General features: G+C 48.6%; 1 protein-coding gene across 1 annotated transcript in view; it reads left to right on the forward strand.

Annotated features, from left to right (window-relative positions):
- The window catches only part of grin3ba (glutamate receptor, ionotropic, N-methyl-D-aspartate 3Ba), a 34,353-nt gene extending 13,764 nt beyond the window's left edge, over window positions 1–20,589 (forward strand). Inside the window, exons 2-9 of the mRNA XM_042098091.1 lie at window positions 3,062–3,762; window positions 5,816–6,965; window positions 7,625–7,770; window positions 10,847–10,962; window positions 13,591–13,742; window positions 17,122–17,286; window positions 18,928–18,995; window positions 19,476–20,589. Coding sequence (XP_041954025.1) covers window positions 3,062–3,762; window positions 5,816–6,965; window positions 7,625–7,770; window positions 10,847–10,962; window positions 13,591–13,742; window positions 17,122–17,286; window positions 18,928–18,995; window positions 19,476–20,088 — 3,111 coding nt within the window. The 3' untranslated portion in view covers window positions 20,089–20,589. The remainder of the gene's footprint in view (window positions 1–3,061; window positions 3,763–5,815; window positions 6,966–7,624; window positions 7,771–10,846; window positions 10,963–13,590; window positions 13,743–17,121; window positions 17,287–18,927; window positions 18,996–19,475) is intronic.
- The last annotated feature ends 2,081 nt before the right edge of the window (window positions 20,590–22,670 follow it).

Consider the following 22,670-nt stretch of genomic DNA (forward strand, 5'->3'; position numbering starts at 1 on the left):
ATAGCATGAGGTATCTGATAAAAATGAGTCACACTTTTCCCTTTTGATTTAGATCCTAGTACAATAGCGCAACTGGCAACTTTTTACATCTAAGACTTTTTATAGATTGTGATCATAATTTTATTACAAACAACAAGTTTTATTTTGTGCCAGTTTGCGTCGTCTCCCTCATGTGCAATGAGAATTAAATACCTACTCCTCAGTAGTTCGTATCAAGAGAGCATTCAGAGCAGAGCAAAGTTTTTTAACTTTGTTCTGGGTTTTTTCTTGAATAGTGCTGTCTCTTTACTAGCACTGTCAGAATGCAGTGGTGCCTTTTATGGTGAACACCCCCTGGAATTAAATCATTAATTTGGTCATTGTTTTTGTCGAGTGGGCTTTTAGCAGCCAAATGCTGTGCAGGAATTATGAAACTACTGTAAAAAAAACACACATATGCACACACCTACCTATTATAGATAAGAAACTGCAAGCAGAAGCACCTGCAAAGATTATGATTACCCACAAGGCTTATTTTCTGATAATTCAGAAGGCAGCTGAATCATCACTTGATAACATTTAGGGTTCGAGGTAATGCATATACAATTATAAATAAAGCATCCATCCACAATAAATAATATATATAGTACATAATACAGTAATTAAAGAGTAGAAGTTTTTTACACAGACACACACACACACACACACACACAACCACACATCATGTATATATACACACACACACACACACACACACATACGTGCAGTGTTACCAGTGTAACTAGAAGCCATTGGGAGAGTAAGTGCCTGGTAAGTGAAGATAAACAGTAATTTCATGCAGTAAGGGGCCAGGCGCTAGCTGTGGTGTGGAGTGTGTTCTGGTTCACTTGCATGCATGGCCTCTGTGCTTTGTGGGAGTGACAGATAGTATGGCGTGCACTGACTATGGGGGAATGGGGAGGGGGGCAGACAAATGCAGTGATTATATGCAATTATACCCCAGTATGCACATGACATAACTGAGTTGTTATTAGGAAAAAATGACCAGAGAATATTCATTCCATCTGACTGGCGATCATTACAGCGACCCCCGTACCCCCCAGCCACCCACCCTCATCACCTCAGCCCCAAGACAACTTGCTGCTGAGATCTATGAACAATTATTTTCCTCTCGTAAAAGCCTAATGCAAATCCCTTATAAGGCTCTGTACACAGCAGCGTTGAAATACCAATCTGCACTTTGGACGAGAAAGCTTTTTAATTTAAATGCAATGCAAATTAATGCCTCAGTGCTAAAAGTAGTGGATTAGTTGAAACACTGTTGACAGTTGGACACGTATTGTTGGCCTGATCTTTCTGCTGGTGGTTTATTAGGGAGATATTTCATATCTCTGGCCTTTGGCCTTCTGCTGCGCAGGACGAGGCCAGTTAATCAGACTCATGTTCTTGTGAGGGATTTGACTGTTCTGCTTTTTTCATATACGAATGATCTAGCGAAAGGATGAGTCAAAACTCTAACAGAATCATTTTCCTCCTCCCAAAGCCTGCTTGGTCGCTTTTGACCAGCCAATCTTTCATTCACTCCTATTCTTCCTGAGAGCTCATCAAAATTCACATTCAGGTAAGTCCTTCCCCCCTGTCGCTCACTCTGGAAGTGCTATTCATTTGGAGTCAGACGCAGAGGAAGGTGAAAGTCCAATGACACACACTCACACACACTCAAACACACACACACACACACACACACACACACACACACACACACACACACACACACACAAGCACTCTCTCTCTCACACACACACACACACACACACACACTCTCACACGTAGACTTTAAGATCCTTTTCTTGGCACTAATGTTATTCTAGTCACACACTCCTCTACCTGCACGCAGTCCCTTCCACTCTGCTGTCTCCGTGCCCGCTGTTTATCCACACACTGTCCCGTCGAGTTCAAACACTCCCAGGGATTGCAGGCGCCCAGTTTTTGATGCTGGATCTCCAGCGGCATTCAGCTCCAGCGCCCCTGCGTCCGCTCTGTCTCCCCCCATCAAAAGAGCACCTGTTTGGGGATTGCTCTGGCCCACTGGGTGCTCGCTGCTGCCGCTCTGTGTGGAGAATTGGATCAGACTGTGACATTTTACCAAGCACCCTTTTGTCCCACCACCTCCTGTGTCTTCTCCCGACTCCCCCTGGATTTGGTCTACCTTTTGTTTTGAGGTTTCTCCCTCAGACCTCAGACGGTCTTAAGTCCCACACACACGCACAGCTTGTGTGGCTTCTTTTAATGTCTCTGCCAAAGCGCTGAGAAATTATGCCTATTCCTTGGAAAAAGGCTGGAACGGAGTCCAGCTTCACTTTAAACAAATGTGCCTAACTTTCAACCTCTGAGGGTGCTTCTCATGTCAGAGACAAAGCACTTTTATGAAAGTTAGTTTTACGCAGAAACTGCCCGTATCAGCAGAGTGAAGTTAATTCCCCAGTTATTTATTATTTACAGTCTTAAGAGAAGAGAGTTCAAGGCATAAGCAGTGCTCTTCCTTTAGGAGCGCCCTGTCTTTCCGTTGCTGTTTCCAAGCAAACAGGTTAGAGGAACAACACGGTCTGAAGATGAAAGGGATTTTCTTAGCTCCACAGAAAAGGTTCCCCAGCCGGATGAAGAACTAGTTCAATTTTTTTCTAAATGTTCAGGGTCTTTCTGATGTGTGTGTTTCTGTAAAGAGGGAACTGTGTCTGTGTTAAGTGCTGATTTTGCTTCTGTCTTTATTGTAAAGCTCTTATTATCCCTGTTGCTCAGCCCCCTCTCTCTCCTGCTTCCTCTGTGTGCTCAGTGACTCAACCCCTTTCTTTCTGTCTCACTCCCTCTCTGTATTCCTTTCTTTCTCTCCCTTGCCCTGGCTCTCTCTCTCTTTCTCTCCCTCCCTATCCCTGTGCCTCTCTTTTTTCCATCTCCCTCTCTTTCCTCATCCTCTCTCTCTCTGTTCCTTCCTCTCTGTCCCCATACCTCTCCATCTCTCTCACTCTCACTCTCACTCTCACTCTCTCTCTCTCTCTCTCTCTCTCTCTGTCCCCTCCTTCAGAACCGGTTCCACGTGCAGATGCTGATGCGGGTGCCTCCGTCGGGGCTGGCAGAGCTGCTGGTGTCCGTGCTGCAGCGGGGGGGTTGGCGTGGGAGCACAGCCGTGCTGTGTCCAGGCTGGGAGGCCAGCGGCGTGCTACAGACGCTGGAGCAGGACCAGGAGCAGGCCGAGGGCCCGGACACGGGAGTGGGCCGAGGGAGGCGGTGGGCACGCTGGCACCTGTGGGAGCCCCTTGACCTGTCAGGCCCCGCGGGTGACGAGGGGTCGCGGAGCGAGGAGGAGGTGCTGGCGCTGGTGGAGCAGCACCTGAGCCAGGCGCCATCACCACTGGCCACCTCCGTGCTGCTGTTGGGCTCCGAGCCGCAGTGCATGTCCGCCGTGTTGACCGCCGCACACCGACTCAGCCTTGCCCAGGCCCCCCTCTCCGCAACGACCGCGTCCGCCACGCACTGGATCATGGGATGCCCTCTGGCCCTGGACGCGCTGCAGTCCATCGGCTCTCCCCAGGGCCTGCTGGCGTACGGCGAGGTCAACCGCAAGCCCCTCAGCTTCTACATCCGCGACGCGCTGCAGCTCATCGGCCAGGCGGTGACCAACGCCACTCTGGTGCGGCCTGACCTGGCGCTCATCCAGCACATGGTCAACTGCTACGACAAGCCCAACAAGCACGAGCTGCCCTCATCTGGCCAGTACCTCGCCAGGTAACACCTGCTACCTCTCAATCAAAGATCACACCCAAGCTGGGCCTCTACGCTGCTAGGATGTTTTAAATGATTTAGGTGATTAGGTTCAGCCATGGGTTATTATTCAAACATTATACAATCAATCAGTCAGCATTTAAATTACCTTTATGTTGCTGTTGTTATCCAGCAAATGTACCTTGAAATGACTGAACACTGAGAGCTATTGCGTCGTGATTTTTAATAGCGCAGAGGCAGTGTTTCAAGGTGAGACTGAAGTTGAAGGTGAATGAGCTTGTAATAAATGGGTGTTTTTGCCTCTGATTGCCCGCTAATTGCACTATACTCTTAATCTGGGTTAAAAGTTTAGGTGTGAGGTGAGTTAGATTATGGTTAAGATATAATAATATGTATAATAGGAAACCAATTACCTATGATTTGAACAATAAAATCGTTATTTTTGACCCAGGTGTCACTCCGTAATTGTTGCAGGGTGGACCTTTGAGAGGTCTTGTTAAGGGCAACGGCACAAAGTTTTTCCTCTCCCTCTCTGCTCAACTTCCGTGATGCTTCCTGATCATTATCATTCCTCGGCTAGTTGTGTGGGGGAAGAAATGACATTGTGTCTGTTAGTAACACATGACCTGCTTTACCGTAGGCTCTTCCAGAAGGAAAGGCAATTAATGAGTCTGGGCCTTTCGGGAGAGTCGGAGATTTGCAATTCCTCACTCGGAGCAATAATCCGTGAGGAATTAACCGATACATAGCCGGAATACAAATATTCAGCTCGGGGCTGAATTCGGCTTTCTCACCCCCGCAAGGATGGGACGATCTTATCAAGACGTCTCACCTCCCAGCTCACTGACTCAAAGTTAAATGTTTCTCTTCACCTGGACATGAAAGAGCAGCCTCTATCTCACGTTCTAGAGAGTAAAGCTTTAAGCAAACTGTGCATTCTTTTCAAAAGCAGACTACTTAAGATTTCTATCGAGCGTTGCCGCGAAATGCCTTATCTTAATCACACCACTCGCACTCTCTCTCGATAGTCAACACTGCAGACTTCTCAAGGCTTCCTGCTGGACAGGTGTTTGTTTTTGTGAGGCATGGGTGGTTAGCCCAGTGGTGGCTGTTTTGACACTGGTATTTTATGAGCACACCTGCCTTATTATTTAAGACTTGTGCAGACAACTAATCCATGAGATTTCATCATCAAAAAGTGTTTTATAGATTTTCTTTCGTTAAGTGAAGGAAACATAAACCATATCTGACTCATTTCCACTACCATGGAGGAGGGGGAAATGTATTCGTGAAATCAGTTGTGTTCCTTCATGGTGCGTGTGTATGCAGTAGTACCTCCGAGCTCCATCCATATTCCCAGTAGCCTTGACCAGGCTGGCTAACTCGTTCTCCACCGCATTATGAAGTACATTCACGTATCCATGTGCTCCCCGAGCACCCACAAACTTTGACCAAGAGGTGAGGTTAATGACCCACGCAATCAATTTAGTTGTTTTATTTTCTGCTCTTCTTCTTTTATTTATAATACACAACCTTTGAAACGGTGGGCATACAGAGCGTACCATTTACTAGCTCATTTAGGTGCCTATCGCAGACGCCCAGAGACACAGCAGTTAGCTCCTGACACCTGCTTACTCATAGTTTCTGTTATTTATCGATATGGACTGGTTTCCCTTCTGTATTCACCTATAAAAATAGATTTGGAACACCTTAAATCTCTCTCTCTCTCTCTCTTTCTCTTTCACGTTGTGTGTGTGTGTGTGCACATGTGTGTGTATGAAGACAATTAATTGTGAGCACATCCAGCTTTGTATTCCCTTTTACTTGTGATTAAATGCATTTCACCTTGAAGCATCTTCTTTTTGAAAGGATACTATTTTTGTTACAGTTCTTCTTTTGTTGTTATTGTTCTCTTGGCAGTAAGTCATATGCTCCCTTGTCCTTGCCTTGGGAGAGAAGGGCCTTCTAATGTGTACACTCATAAAGTTAATCACCTCACGTAGTCCATCAATCCTCCCCGCTGTGCAGTCATCCTCCTCCCTCTCGGTCTGCTCAGGTTCCTGTCCAACACGTCGTTCAGCGGCGCCACGGGCCCCGTGGAGGTGGACCGGGCCCTGTCCCGCATACTGCCCGCCCAGCGGTTCCATGTGTGGAGCCTGCAGCGCGACGCCGTGGGCCAGCCCTCCTGGGTTACGGTGGCGCAGTGGCAGGGCGGGCAGCTGCGGGTGGACGAGCAGGGCCTGTGGCCGGGTGGCGGCAGGAGGCCGCAGGAGAGCGGCGGGGGGTCCGGCGTCCGGCCCAGGGGCAGGTGGAGGGCAGGCCTGCCGGTGGCCGGGAGCCGCGTGCGGGTGGTGACGCTGGTCGAGCACCCTTTTGTGTTCACGCGGGAGGTGGACGACGAGGGACAGTGCCCCGCCGGACAGCTGTGCCTGGACCCCCACACCAACAGCTCGGACCTGCTCAACATCATGTTCCGCGAGCTGGCCCAGGCCAACAGCAGCGGCGGCGGTGGTGGGCCCACTGGAGGTGTCGGCGGTAGCGCTGGTGGACCCTCCCTGACCTCCGACTACCGCAAGTGCTGCTACGGCTACTGCATCGACTTGCTAGAGAAGCTTGCCGAGGACATGAACTTCGAGTTCGACCTCTACATCGTGGGCGACGGCAAGTATGGCGCCAGGAAGGGCGGCGACTGGACGGGCCTGGTGGGCGACCTCCTGAACGGCGTGGCCGACATGGCCGTCACCTCCTTCAGCATCAACTCGGCGCGCAGCCGTGTCATCGACTTCACCAGCCCCTTCTTCTCCACCAGCCTGGGCATCCTGGTGCGCAGCAAGGACACGGCCGCACCCATCGGCGCCTTCATGTGGCCACTGCACTGGTCCATGTGGGTGGGCATCTTCGTGGCGCTGCACATCACCGCACTCTTCCTCACGCTCTACGAGTGGAACAGCCCCTTCGGCATGACGCCGCATGGGCGAAACCGCCGCCGGGTCTTCTCCTACTCGTCGGCGCTCAACCTGTGCTACGCCATCCTGTTCGGCCGCGTCGTGGCCAGCAAGACGCCCAAGTGCTGGACAGGACGCTTCCTCATGAACCTGTGGGCCATCTTCTGCCTGCTGGTGCTGTCCAGCTACACGGCCAACCTGGCCGCCGTCATGGTCGGCGAGAAGACCTTCGAGGAAGTCTCCGGGATTCACGACGCAAAGGTGAGTTACAGTCTCGGTCAAGAAGCAGGATCAGGGAACAAAGCAATCTCCGACTTGAGAAAGCGTATAAGCACCAGTATGCTAGCCGTACAGGTTGAGTTAACTTACATTTCAAAGAGTTTGCAAGTTACTTTTCAGCCTGCGCCTTGTGTTGTGAAGTCAATCAGTCAATGGCACTGCAGGGATAACTCTCAAAGTTAAGGTACCCTCAGAGATTCCATCACAGTTGAATCCGAGGTCATATACCATAGTCTCTTCAGTTGCTTTGTGCTTATCAGACACTACAGACAACTCCTACTGGTGCAGCTTACTGTCTGCCATCTCCATCTGTTTTGTGTGTGTGTGTCTGTGTGTGTGTTCATGGGTCTTTGTCTGCGTGTATGTTTGTGTGTGTGTGTGTGTGTGTGTGTGTGTGTGTGTGTGTGTGTGTGTGTGTGTGTGTGTGTGTATGTGTTTGACTGTGTCTGTGTCTATGTATTTCTGTTTGTGAATGTGTGTGTCTGCATCTGTGTGTGTGTGTCTTTGTTTCTATATGAGTGTCTGATTGTGTGTGCATATGTCTGTGTGTGTGTGTGTGTGTGTATGTGTGTGTGTGTGTGTGTGTGTGTGTGTGTGTGTGTGTGTGTGTGTGTGTGTTCTGATGATCCTCTCGTCTGCAGCTCCATCACCCGTCTCTGGGGTTCCGCTTCGGGACGGTACGGGAGAGCAGCGCGGAGGACTACATGAAGAAGAGCTTCCCCGAGATGCACGAGTACATGCGGCGTTTCAATATGCCCACCACGCCCGACGGAGTGGCTACACTCAAGTAAGAGAGCTGAGCGCCGGATCCTCACCGTGGGGGTTGTTTGTGTGGCGGCGCGGACGTGCCTGGAGTCTCTGTGTGTGTTTGTTCGCAGATGCAAAAAGAGGGTTTTTACAGCTTAAAATCTTGCTGCCGCTAGCAAGTGAGATTTATTGTGAGTCTGTGTGCGTGTGTTTGTGTGTGTGTGTGTGTGTGTGTGTGTGTGTGTGTCTGTGTGTGTGTGTCTGTGTGTGTGTGTGCGCACGCGCATGTGTTTGCATGTGTATTTGTGTGGAACAGGGATCATCTTTTTGCAGTTTATTCTGGATACTTCCGGAATGGTGTAAAAGCAAACAGCTGACAAACAAACAAACAAACAAACAGCATATATATTCTTTCCTACAGTCCCTTCTCTCCCTCATCAAACACCTCAGCGCGTCTAAATGAGAACGCCAGTGGCAAACGGAGCGCCTGCTGTCTTAACAGTGTGTTAAAGGAATCACATTTCCAGCTTAGTAAGACACTGACACTCTCCGCAGGAAAAAAAGGCGCGTCGTAATCCCTCACCCAAAGCAGGATGCCCGTGCCTTTGTGCGAGAGGCATAAGTCCCGTCTGGCTGTAGTGGCAGGCTGATTGCGTGGCTGTGCCATGTTTATATTATGGCTGTGGGCCCCGCAGCCTTGAGCTTAAGTTCCTGATCTAAGTAAACAGAGCCCCGTAAAGAAGACCTGAATTAAAACAGAGATGCTCCGCTCGTGGGCAGAGACATACACCGACACCACCAAACATAAATTACACCCCACGCCGGGTGACGGGACGAGCATGATGCTGCAGATTCTTTTCTTCCCTTGCTGGGGTAGAGTTAGGGTCTTTTATGTTGGATGGCCAGAGGGGTGGACATGGTGCTGTTGTTTGAGGGAGGAATGGATATTGTTGTCCACGCTGTTTTTCTCTTCATAAATGATTCATCAAGAGTTTTGTAGTCGGTCCTTGGTTATGAAGCACTCTTTCTGTCTTTCATCCATCCTCTCTCTCCCCCCCCTCTCTCTCTCCTTTTCTATATCCCACCCTCCTGCTGTCCTTTTCTCTCCCCCATCACTTCATCTCTCTCCTCTCTCCTCCTACCGATTGCTGAGAGTTCGGAGGCAAGAGCCCACTCAAAAGAGCAAGGCACACGGAGGCAGTGACCCCAAAATCCTCCAAAATCTCTGTGGGCGGCCAGAGGTGCTGTCCAGAGGAGACAGATGGATCTCAGACTCACATGCACACCACACACACACACAACCACACACTGAGAGAGAGAGAGAGAGAGAGAGAGAGAGAGAGAGAGAGAGAGAGAGAGAGAGAGAGAGAGAGAGACCTCTATGTACAAGTCTTTGTTGCCATTTTTTAGACATCTTGCTGTACTGGTAGTCAGGCTTTGAATAGGTTTTGTGGGGGAAATGCTTGGTTGGCTGACATCATGTTAAATACCCTTTTGCTCTGCTGGCTCATGAGGACAATTTCATGTCACCACAAGACACAAGCTGTGTGTTAATCCATCAGTTTTCAAAAGAGGGAAGCATATTGGCAAGCAAATTGATGGTGTCCCCTCAGGTCTGCTCCGTGTAAAAAGGTGCTGTGTTATCAGTCTTAGCGGATAATGACCAGCTCCAACTCAGCTCAGATCCTGGATGGATAATTAAGAATGAACAGAAGGGACATTTGACGGTTTCATTAATGGGCTTACTTGTGATCCTGCTCTTGAATATAGCATATTTTAAATTAGAATAGTCTCTCTATGAGCATGGGTAGGGGATTGGGGAAATCTATCTTGGTTGCCTGTACGGAGCAGGTGATTAAATTACACTGTATCTATATCATTCTCCTCAATAAGCAATCGTAATCCTCCCTGTGTGTGTGTGTGTGTGTGTGTGTGATGCTGCACTGAATTAGGATTAGTTGTGCATTTTTTCCCCTTGTTATTATGTAAGACATGTAATGCTGTTGATACATCCTCGATGACGGACACACACCATTCATTACACTAAAAATAGACACCACGTTCTGTTACAGTAGAGTACCTACATTTGATGACCACTTTCTTATTCTTTCGTTTTCTTTTCCTGTATGGCGAAGCAGCAAGAGGATGCACTATATTAGAATTTTATGGAGGCCGTCACGTACAGTAATCCGCGCGTGTTATTCCCGACGACCTTTACCCCTGGCCGGCACCCCAGTGGGGAATCAGCGGGCGCTCCGTCTCCCCCATCAGCCCCCTGGGCGCCACTAATCCCAGAGGAGAACTGATCAGCTGACAGCGGCGCGCTAATAAGCAACCTTGGCACGGAGTTCACACCATCCGCCGCAGACCGCCCACTCCTTTACCCTCCGTGGGGTGACCGGCTCCTCCTCTATTGCTTTGGTTCATTTTGAGGATTACCAGTCCGTCCGTAAGCCCATAACTGCTGAGAAGGACATGAGAAGGCAGGACATGAGGCATGATAGGAAAAATGTGAAATTCTATAATGGTCAGGCCACACTGGATCCACTCATTTACTGCATAGAGCACTGTGCCGTGATTAACTATATGATGTGTTTTTCACTGTACGGTGATATGATGTGTTTTTCACTGTGCAGTGATTAACTATATGTGTTTTTCACTGTGCAGTGAATGAGTTTATGTCCCAAATGCTGCAGGGGAAACTGACTGACATTTCTGCCTGAAAATTAGTAAATTTGATATATAAATGTATAATATGCAGCCGTAGAATATTCAAATCTGTGGTGTATTTTGTAAATCAAAAGATTCCACCTTTGGTTTTATGTACTGTATGTGGTGGTGGTGGGATGGCTTAGACATGTGGTTATGGTTGAATATGGCCGTGAAATTAAATTGCAACTCTTGGCAGAATATTTTGTGTGTGTGTGTGTGTGTGTGTGTGTGTGTGTGTGTGTGTGTGTGTCTGTCTGTCTGTCTGTCTGTCTGTCTGTCTGTCTGTCTGTGTGTGTGTGTGTGTGTGTGTGTGTGTGTGTGTGTGTGTGTCTGTGTGTGTGCGTGCGTGCACGTGCATGATAATGTCTGGCATGTGTCTCACCCCTCTGCCATGCGTGTTCAAGGACAGATCCTCCTCAGCTGGATGCCTTCATCATGGACAAGGCTCTTCTGGATTACGAAGTGTCCATCGACGCCGACTGCAAACTGCTCACGGTGGGCAAGCCATTCGCTATTGAAGGCGAGTATTCCACACCGCCCTCCGGTGTGCTATCTCCATTATACACGTCACATCCTGATGTTTATCTGTTGTCTCGCTGCTATCTCATTCATGTGTCCTTCAGAAAGTAATTTAATCTGCTTTGATCTTTTAACTTTGAAATTTGATCTGAGACTCGTGCGGTTGTGTTGTGCTGCTGCTGCTTTTGCTTCTTCTGCGGCTGCTTGCAGTGGGTCAATATTTCTCCTGGTATGCCTGTCTCACGTGAGACGCACTCTTAATGGGCCGTAACTGAGAAGGAGAGGTGGGCATATCCATCCACCTAAACCTGGGCATTACACCAGTTCAAAGTCTCCTCCAATCTTTGTTTCCTGTGAAATAAATATTTGAGGTAAGGAGCTTTGGAGCTGACCTCCATAATGTTGTAATCCTTCCCTAAAAAGCCATCATCCGCCTCCCGACACAAGCCGCTTTAGAAGGGGAAAAGTGAGGAAGAATTTCTCCGAGTTACTCGACTGCTTCCAATCCATGCGAGATATCCCCACGTGTGTTTGTGAGGATTTTCCGCCAGCACCCCTGCCCTTCAAATCTCTCCCCTCTGCTGAGCTGAATTATCAACTAATCTCCTTCAACCTCGAGCTGTCACAGGGCCTTTGGAGGTGCCAAATGGAACCACACACTGGTGCGCTCAAAACTTCCAGGTGCTCTGTGGAAAACATTAAAGACAAGCTGCTGAAATAACGTTTCAGTGCAGACGTTTTCCCTGAATTTCCTGCATTTCACCATTGCATGGGCATTTATTGATTCGTTCATTACTTCACCTATTTGTGAATCGTATCACATATTCACTCATTCATTGTTCACGTTGAATGTAAAAATAGCATTGGCACCTGAGAGGACTTTTTTGCTTCCCAGTATTGAGATTGTGAACTCGTGGACACAAATGAAATGTAGGTCTCTAATCACTGACCGTTGCAACTGTCATTCCCCCGTCATTCCCACTGAATAGATATAATAAAGTCAAAAATAAAAACAGTCTCCACTGTCCACTCTCCGAGGGGACTCTTTGTTGTTGAGGTCCATTAACTCTGTGCAGTGGTAGATAACAGAGAGTGGATGTAATGACTGAACAGTAGCCAACAGGCTGCTGCAAACTTTGAGATAAGATTGAGGGCCGGCGGAGTCGGAGTCGGAGTGCCGCGCACAACGCACGCCTGTCCTCACAAAGACAAAAGGGCTTGGCTCTGCCGACACTCACACTGAGGGGAGAATCCCCTCATCGACTCTTATTGTTTTATGGGCTCTATGCAGTTTATGACTGCTCAGATACACTCCATTAAGATTATTACACTGAGAGCCCAGGACGCCATCGCTCTGCCACAACCTCTCTCCACACACTCACCACTCTCCAACCAACCCAAAATGACTTTGAGTGAGTGAGTGTGTGTGTGTCTATGTATGTGTGTGTGTGTGTGTGTGTGTGTGTGTGTGTGTGTTTGTGTGTGTGTGTGTGTGTGTGTGGGTAGTTTTGTGTTCAGTGTGACAGCCGTCACACCCAGCGGTCCAGACTCAATCAGGATGCGGCGTGTGTCTTTGTCAGTGCGGGCTGGGTTGCCGTGAGTGATGCGAGGGTTCACCCCTGCGAGTGCCATTGCTCTTTGATGAAATCCGTGGACGTCAGAGCGCGCCGCTCATCCCTCTCTCCGCTCTGAAGGCCTCAGAGTGACAGACATATGCTGCTCGCCATCACACGTCACACTGACGAGCTCCAGATTCATGCTTATGCTTTTGGCCAGAGGATGTTCAACATATCAATACGGCTGCCACCATCCATAACGCCCCCCCCCACACACACACACATATAGCCTGGCGGGCCATCCTATATCATTGAAATGTATAGTCTGGAATCGAATCATTCACCTGCTTAATCCAAGGGGCGGGCAGAGAATTGTCTTTCAAACTGCCTAGGCATGCAATAGGCCAGCGCTACGACCATATCCGTATCCGGTCGGCAAAACAGCAAATACATCCTTCTTCGAAAGGAATGACTTAAGTGCATTGTGTTGCTCTACTTTCAAAGAAAAGCACAAGTCCAACTCCTCCAAAGTTGACGCCAACGCCGATTCAAACAACCGCTCTTCGTTCGCCATAGCCACCTTCCTTGTTGTTCACCGTCGCAGGATGTCGTTATCCTGTTAAGCCCGCCTTAAGACTCTCTAACGAAATAGAGTGCTGTGATTGGAGAACATCCACGGTGTTAAGCCAATAGAAATTCCTATGGTTCGATACTAGACGTACAGGCTGAGCAAATTAATTTGCCGCCGCTAGGGTGCGTCTAGATTTCTAGGCTAACACACACACTCCGGTGCTCTCGTCACACCCCGCATATAAGAAATAAAGCAAGACTTTCTGGCTCCAAATTCATCATCGTCGTTACACTAAAAATCTTGGCACCCATAAGCACTGTAGTGAAAAGACATCCATTACCGTAACTTTCCATTAAGAGCAATCTGCAGACGTTGCCTCGGCAGGCTGGAGGATGATTGGACTCGGTCAGACTCTGTCACATCACGGCTCCTGTGTGTGTGTGTGTGTGTGTGTGTGTGTGTGTGTGTGTGTGTGTGTGTGTGTGTGCGTTTCCTGTTCCAGGCTACGGGATTGGCCTGCCCCAGAACTCTCCTCTGACCCGCAATGTCTCCGAGTATGTCAGCCGCTACAAGTCTGACGGCTACATGGACATGCTGCACGACAAGTGGTACAAAGTAGTCCCATGTGGGAAGAGGGTCTTCGCTGTGACAGAGGTGAGCCATCGTTCCACCTGCAAGCGACTCTGTGTGTGTGTGTGTGTGTGTGTGTGTGTGTATGTATGTGTGTGTGTGTGTGTGTGTGTGTGTCTGTGTCTGTATCTGTGTGTCTGTGTCTCTGTGTGTGTGTGTGTGTGTATGTGTGTGTGTCTGTGTCTGTGTCTGTGTCTGTATGTGTGTGTGTGTGTGTGTGTGTGTGTGTGTGTGTATGTGTGTGTGTGTCATGTGCAGCCATGTGTGTAAGTTTAATGCCTGTCATAAGGTAGCAGAAAAATGACAGCTGCTCCACCTGTTTGTGTATGTGTGTGTGTGTGTATGTGTGTATGTGTGTGTGTGTGTGTGTGTGTGTGTGTGTGTGTGTGTGTTTGTTGATGTTTCGATTTTGTGATATGGAAGATGGCAACCACCAACAGAATCATTCTCTCCACAGTACGAGACGCAACTTCCTCACCTACAGCAGGAAACCAGTTAAAAGCAGGTGTTACTTATTGAGCTATTTCCAGATGCTCTCTATCTCTCTCTCTGTCTCTCTCTCTCTCTATCTCTCTCGCTCTCTATCTATTCTGTGCTGCCACTGTCACCAGTGTCAGCGTACGGAGACATACACCTCCACTGTGGAGGAGGATCTGATGGCTGAGCTGAATGGGTGGGTGGCCGACGACAAGCCTGCACCTCCTCCATTAACCAGCCTCCTTTTGAGTGGGTGTGTTTGGGGAGACGAGACGTGTCCCGTGGTGTGATTGCCATGTCATCAAGAGCGGCCCTGTGTATTCATCATCCATTCTCATTCTCCCGGGATGTCAGGTGGACCGACTCACACCTGCCGCCGCGAGTCACTGAGTCCAGAACAAATGGAGCCCATCAGGGGAAATGGAGTTCCCAGTTGAGTCCATCAATCCCACACGCCGCCTCTAAAACAATGCGACACTGTGTCCAACACACCGGCTTTCATGAACTCCGGAATGAATTGTTCTCTGCAGCTGATAAAACAATGCCGCCGTTTTTTTCCACACCCAGCCACTGTCTGACAGCTGGAACTTGATGTGTCTTGTTTCCACACTGTTGCTTTTCCGTCTTGACTTTGGGTCTCTACAGACTATCATGGGTGGAAAAAATGGAGGGCCAAAAAAAAAAAAACTGTTAACAGTTTGCAAAACAGTATTTATATGCAAGGAAGTAGACTCTGCATGGCATTGATAAGCCTTTCGGCATAGCTGTCTGGTTGGTGACACATTCTCCGTAGAAAAAAATAATTAATCTGTTTTGGTAGTTTTAATTCGGCTCCGTGCACCGTCTCCAAACGCCGGCTGGAAATGCCGACAGCCTCACTTTGTCTGTCGTCTGCATGAAGGATGTTTCCCTTTTTTCCAGCGGCTCCTTCCATCTTCATTTAAGGAATAAAGGGAAATTAGTGAAGGGCATCCCACAGACACTGGAGCTCTCCCTGTCTATGGATGAAAGCCAGCTTGAAGACTCAAGCAAACACAGAGAGCCTGCAGAAGATGCTTCAAAGACTCCAATGATATACCGTCTCAAGTCTTGCAAAGATTTGGCCAATATGGATGAGTGAGAGCAACCCTAAAAGCCAATAAAGTTCAGGGAACAGCCAAAGTGTGCACTCGTGTGTGTGTGTGTGTGTGTGTGTGTGTGTGTGTGTACCGTATTTAAAAGGGACCAGTGGAGAGGAGAGGAGCAGGAGATTTGTATATTTCTTTCCTCCCCTTTCGAGAGAGAGAGAATGAGAGTGAGAGAGAGAGAGCGAGAGAGAGAGAGACAGACAGAGAGGGAGAGTGAGGGAGAGAGTGTGTGTGTGTGTGTGTGTGGAGCAGCCAGCGCGGGACCCAGAGTCCGGGGCCGGCATCACGTGGATGAGCTATCGCACACTGCAGTGCGCACTGAATCTCTCCCGGCATCCCCACGGCCTGTCACAGGTTTGACAGCGCTTGGCAGTCACTGGACTGGCCGCCGTTAAACAGCACTGCAGGGTGTTTTTCGGGGTGAGAACTAGATGGGGCCAGTAGCTTCGTGTGTTTGGATTCTGTCACATCCCTCGTCCACACCGGACGCACCAGCTTACTCCTGGGCTTACGAATTGGCATCAGTGATTTGAATAAGAAAAAAGAGGAGGGAAAAAACAGAGAAATGTGGCTTGGAAACGGATGTTTTAATATAGTTCACTACACACACAGCCGAGCCTGGACAGAGAGACAGCGGTTACATTTATAGCATGGGGGAATGTTGGAATGGCTTTTTCAGGGAAACATGTGGATACCCATAGCAATTTCATTATAGCAAGACATTGGTGAAAAATTGGACACGTATATTCCACACCAGACGCTATCAACGTTTGATCGATTTACAAGATGAAACCAATGAGGTTTCTGCTCTCTGTCACTGAGTGGCCCCGTGTATACAAAGCAGCGGGAGGGGTGTGGGGCAGTTGGATATTTTTCGCTCTGTGTCGCCGCAATAGCAGCATGACTTTAATTTCAATTAGCGAGGCCACGCTTTTTGTCAAATTGTGATTAGTTCTAGTCAGCAGGATCCCTCCTCCTTCTCCCCAAACCCCTTCAGATCAAAGCCACTCTGGAAGAAGATGGATTCTTCCGGATGTCGATGCGCTCCCCCTCCCCCACCGCATACCTTCAGTGCAGACATAACCAGTGGAGATGGCTCTCTGGAGCCCTGGCCCGCCACTTCCTCTGCCTCTCTGCTCCAGGACCTTCCCGACCCCAAAACGCATCTCTCCTCTGCAGCAGTCCAGGAGCGGCTCCGCGTGGCACTGATAACAGTGTGCTTGTGTTGGGCGAGTGGTCTGCAGTGTGTTGTGTGCAGCTTTGGCCAAGACAAAGAGGGAAGAGTGAGTTAGTGGCTCATCAGTTTGTTACCTCAGGGTCAGTGCTCAAAAAGGCCTGTCAGAACGCCAGGGCTGATTAATGATGAGGATACTCATGCCGTCCGGCTCGTGACGAATAAGTGGCTGCCAGAGACCTGTTCTTGACTCTCCCTCTGCTGTACCCACACTCTTATACCGGCAAAGACATAGTGACTGACAGGACGCATGCTATTTTCTGTTTATGTGCCTGTGCATTTGTGTGTGTGTGTGTGTGTGTGTGTGTGTGTTTGAGTTGCTGTGGTCCTTGCCGGACCACGTATCGTGGTCTTGCTCTAAAATTATGAGTCCGCCTTCTTCCAATGTTGGCTGAGACCGGGTCAAGACCGAGTATTTTTGCTTTCAATTCCGAGACGAGACCGAGTAAGCAAAAAATGGTCTTGAGCTCGAGTACTACAACACTATTGTGTGTGTGTGTGTGTGTGTGTGTGTGTGTGTGTGTGTGTTCGTGTGTGTAACCATGTGTCCACTCTCTGTCCCCAGACGCTGCAGATGGGTATCCAGCACTTCTCGGGGCTGTTTGTGCTGCTGTGTGTGGGGGTGGCGGGGGCCCTGCTCACTCTGGCCGGGGAGCACACCTTCTACCGGCTCGTCCTGCCGCACCTCCGACAGCACCAGCGCTTCAAGTACTGGCTGCACACCAGTCAGGTGAACACACACTCACACACACACACACACACACACAGACACACATGTACACACACGCACACACACACACACACACACTCATACACACGTACACGCACCTTGACAACCCCACATACCCTCACTCTCCATTTCCAAACCTCATGTCAGGTGCACACACCTCGTAAGCACACACACACACACTCACTCTCTCTCTCACTCTCTCTCTCTCTCTCTCTCACACACACACACACACACACACACACACTCTCTCTCTCACACACACACACACACTCCCAAACGCTCTTGTTACCCTCACCCTCCCTGGCTGCCACCCTCCCTCTGTACCCACGTAGCTCTTCCCTTCCATTAGCCGCGCGTGGCTGAGCACATGAAAACAGGTAGGGTGGTGTTGACGACGGCAATTACTGTATGGCGGGCAGGCTGTGTTGTGAACGCAGTGAGGCAGACCTTGGTCCAGTGTGTGAGTTATGCTATTGACAGATGGGATTTGGCCTCGCTGAGACTGAATTGTGGGATGGATTCTCACGCTGTGCATTCTGTAGTAAGGAGAGGGAAATGAAGTGCACACCTCTCTCTTCCACCTAATCAGCTCCCAGGCACAAATGCGCTCTGTGCTCCACGTGTTTTATGCTTTTCTCTTTTAACTGCAAGAAGGGAAGTATTCAGATTTACTCTTGTGGGGCTCTCTCAGAGAGTGTTATGACAATTTATTTGCTGTGATTTGTTTATGACTAATGTCCTTTTCCGTTTTTTATAATTTGCTATTGTGCAAATTCAATTAAAAATGGGGATTAATGGTCCATACCTGCCGAGTTCCAAGTTATTGGACACTAATCACTCTGACTGTTCCGTCACCTCCACCTCAATCTCATTAAAGCTGAGGGACCTTTAGACGGCCCTCACTGGACGCCTGTCCCAAGCCTCTTGATCACAGACGCAAGGATGATGTCATCAGTTTATCTGTAATTGATTGGTTTGTATGATAAGTTGCTCTAAACTGAAGAAGTCCAAACCAAGAGCTCTCTATAGACTGGGGATGTTGAGGCGTTGAGGAGTCTGTCAGTCCTTTTGAGATTGATGAGACTGCGCCCTCTGCTGGTCAAATACTGAAAGCACAAGGCAAATTAAACCAATTAGCATCATGTACATTATGTCTAAACAGCGTGTATATACAATGTGTTTGGATATGCCGTTAACTGGGTTCTCATCCAGTTTTTCAATTTAGGCTACTCCTGATGCACGTAGGGTATAATATGACTAAGAATGATCAACATTTCTTCTGGGATTAAAGTACTTATTGATTCATCTATCTTTCTATCTATCTATATCTATCTATCTATCTATCTATCTAAAATGGGTTTATTTGCATGAAATTGTTTTGTTGAGATTTCATGGTGTGTTTCTGTACCCAGTTTTGTACCCACAGCTGTGCACAACTCCTCCTTGATCAGGGCAGTGTCCTGTTCATTTGCATAACACAGTGGAAATGTGTTAATGTTCACAGGCTCCCATTTCTTTTTGCTGATTTTCCATAACTACGAAATGGGAAATGTGTGAATGAATTGGATGGAAACTCAGCTGTAGACATCCACATAAGTGTGATTAGAGCTGATGATAGCTTTGTGCTGCTCTAATCTGCAGAAGATCCACCGTGCTTTGAATATGGCCTGTGAGGAGGAGGGGAGACATCAGGCCACTCCAGACAGAAGGTGAGGACTGACCCTCTGAACAATCCATCACTGAGGTTATTCAAATGCCTTCTCTCATGAAACCTTTTAAAGCAGACGCATGAGGTGTGTGTTAAATGATAGGAAAAGGTTGTCACTTGCTGTGCAATAGAGGATTGTGTTGCTGTTGTTTTTGAATTACTGGAAATAAAATGACGCATCAAAGATAACCGGGATGGAAATTAGCTTGCTGCACAGCACCAGTGTCCTAATCAGTCAATAAATGCATTTTTTTGTTTTAGTTTAAGCTGTAGTGTTTCCACTAAATCCCCAGCCTGGTTCTCGCCAGATATCGCTTTATATCACTATAACAAATGTATGCTGTCTGCTCCATTAGTGGTTTAAACCTCACAGAGTCACAGATAGTCTTTCCCTGAGGCACCTCTGTGTGAGCTTGATCGATGCCCTCTCTCCCTCTCCCTCTCTCTCTCTCTCTTTCCCTCTGTGTCTGTGCCTTCCCAGTCCGACCTTATGTCTGTCAGAAAGCTGCAACATCCACCGGCTGCAGCCCCCATCTCCCTGCCCAGAGCCCTCCTCCACGGCCACCTCGGCCAGCAGCACCACCACCACCATGGCCTGGAACAACCAGAGTGCTCGGGCGTCCCGCGAGTCCGGCAAGGACCACAGCAAGCGGGTCCACTTCAACCTGGAGACCCTCAACACGTACCGGCTGCAGGCTCCGCCGGCGGGTCCAGAGCGCGGTCTCCGGCGCGGGCTGGTGGGCAGCCCCCCCACGCAGCTGTGCGAGAACGGCGGTCCGGCCACGCTGAGCCTGGTGCTGTCCCCGCCGTCCTGCTCCTCCTCTTCGTTAGCGGGGTCCACCTCCTCGCAGTGGGAGGGCGAGCTGCAGGAGCTCCAGGGGCGGATCGAGGAGTTCCGCGGGCAGCTGCGGGCGGCCCTGGCGCGGAGGGCCGAGCTGCAGAACAGCCTGGAGCGGGAGAAGGCGTCGTGCAGGGTGCGCGCCGTCGTGGAGTCCGCCACCGCCGATCGGCCGCTCCCGGCAGCTGCCACCACCATCTCCACCACGGCCACCACTGGCCCAGTCAGAGACAAGGACACCAACCTGAGGAGGTGATGTATGGGGTGTGGTGTGCCAAGGAGACAGAGGGGAGGGTGGCATGGTGGCATGGTGAACAGGGTGCCCAGCTGTTATCTTTTTCCCAATTTTGGGCCACAATGAAATGGATGGGGCAGATAGAGGAACAACACCCTGTTATGTTTTTACAGATAGAACGCCTGACAGATGGATTAAAGTGAGTTTTCTTTGGCCAATACTTTGGACTTGAGTTTGGCTTTGAGTATTGTAGACACTGGACCAAGACACACTGAGGATAGAACATTCTTCACTACAAATCAAATGCTTTTTTTCTAGAGGTGGTCCATTTTTTTCACCCACTTGTCTGTAAATATGATAAGGTGATGCATACTCGTCTGTAAGAATGGCTGGTTGTAACAGAAGTACAGTATTTGACCCACAATCTGTTGACAGACGGCTAAATGACTCGCTATCTCTGTGAACTGAAATATTATTGGTTTTCCCATTAATGCATTTCAAAATAAATTTGGTTTACACTTGGACTGGACCAGGTTTACTTGAATGTGACAAGCAGCAGGAATGTGATTATTCCCACCGATGACTTGAACCTGAAAACCTATTTCTTTCTTTCTTTCTATCTGTCTTTTTTCCAATCTGTCTCTCTCTCTCTTTCTATCTTTCTTTCTTTTTTTTCTTTGTTTTTTTATGCGAACATTGCATGTGCACACACATCATCACATGGTCTTGGTGTTCTTTTGTGTTCATATGTCCTGTCTGAAAGAGGCTTGTGGTTTGCCACCGTTTACTCTGCATGTTCCTTGGACTGGCTGAGGAGTTGGGTGTCCAATCACTAGGAAATCACAAGGAACAGGGCCATAGAACAGTTCATATCCCCATAGCTGCAGTAATAGAGGCTTTGGCTGAGGCAAAGCAGAACTGGCCAAAATGGTTACCTCTGCGCCACTATGATTAATGACAAAGTCAGAAAATAATGGCACCGCTCAGCTGGCTAGCTCTACCTGATCTTTCATGCGTTTGCTGAGGTTTGCAATTTTTGTTAAGTGTGGACAGACCAACTTTGAGGAAATTACTTTATGTTGTTTAAGGAAATGTGTGCACTGGAATCTACAGGAAAGGAAGTACAGCTCTCGACGGGATTTTGCCATGCTTTCTGGAACAGCCTGACATGACCTGAGTAACTTTTGGGACAGTTTTTTATTGGAGGAGAATATAAACAGAGATCCTTGACTGCCGTGAGACAACCTTGGGTGGAGAGGCAGTGGGAGCACGTCCGGATGATGTACGAGTTGACATTCTGTTTTTCGGCGGGAGAAATGAGCTGTGGCCTCTCTATCTGAACCCGCTATTTGAGCATGCTTGGCTGACCATTAAGCATTTGATGAAGTATCCAGTGTCGTGCCACACAACAATTTAGCTTCTCTGCTCGTCTCGGGACGTCAAAACGCATGCAAATGCCTTTGGCTGTGTCTCAAATCCCTTCTTCGCTTCTCTGATTCATTCTAGAGGAGATGAGCGTCCAACACATGACAAATCGGGCCGTTCCCCCCGCCATTTTTCTTTTGTTGTTTGGCAAATGTTCTCTGGCATACAATTCGTTTTGTCTGAGTGCCGATCCAAATGATGAGTGGTTCAAGTGTCACAATATTTTGTTTCCATAGTGTTTCCTCGAAGGCATTCGCATATAAGTTAGTCAGTGAGCTAATCATAGTGCTAAGCAATGCAGTGAATCACTACAGTGACTAAGGAATTTTGAAAAAGTTTTTAGAAACAAGCATAAGAAAGAAAACTAAGGCAAACGGACAAGTCTTTTCTCAGCATGGTTTGCAGGTGTTGATGAGTTATGAGTGTCCAGACCTCTGTTATGTCAGGGAATCTGTTGCATTGTTTTCACTTCAGAAGGCTGGCAGAAAGCGTTTGGTGGTTATGCTCCAACAGATGTCCAAGCTGCCGGAGTCGTGTTTCGCCCATTTTGGCACCTTCTCATGCCTGCTTGCTTGCTCGCTGGTGCCACACAGCAGTCTTGATGGGCACAAGAAAACAAATGAGAGGCAAAACACTTGCACCGTGCCAGGACTGGAATAGGCTCTGTGCAGCCAACCAAAGTAAGCACACACAACTGGAAGCAAGTGCCTGTTTCCTGTGTGTTCCTCCAAAATGACTACAATTAGGGTAGAGTCTCGCCTATCACTTTCCACTTCAGGGTTGAGCTAACCCAAGGTTTGTTTTTAACAAGGTCTGTAATATAAGCTTGTCAGGTTGAGCACTTTTGCAGATACAGGACTTTTTTGAATAACAAAAAAACGCTTGGGGTGAAGGGGCAACTTGTTCGCTTGTTCCCCAGATTAGACTTTGTCTGACATTAATCAGACTGTTTGCATGCATACCACTGTAGTTTCCATTACAAGGTCCACACAGTTGGGCCTTCCAGCGTTGGTGATGGTAAGACAGATACCCTCATAGGGATTCTCACATTGCATGGAAAACAACATGACACCATAACCCACAGCACACTTGCACGCGTGGATGGGATGTGCAGTGGAGAACATGAGTAGTGCTCTGATGACCTGCAGTGACTTCAGCATGGAAAGATATATAAAGAG

Source organism: Alosa sapidissima, chromosome 1, assembly GCF_018492685.1.
Source record: "Alosa sapidissima isolate fAloSap1 chromosome 1, fAloSap1.pri, whole genome shotgun sequence".
Lineage (NCBI taxonomy): Eukaryota > Metazoa > Chordata > Actinopteri > Clupeiformes > Clupeidae > Alosa > Alosa sapidissima.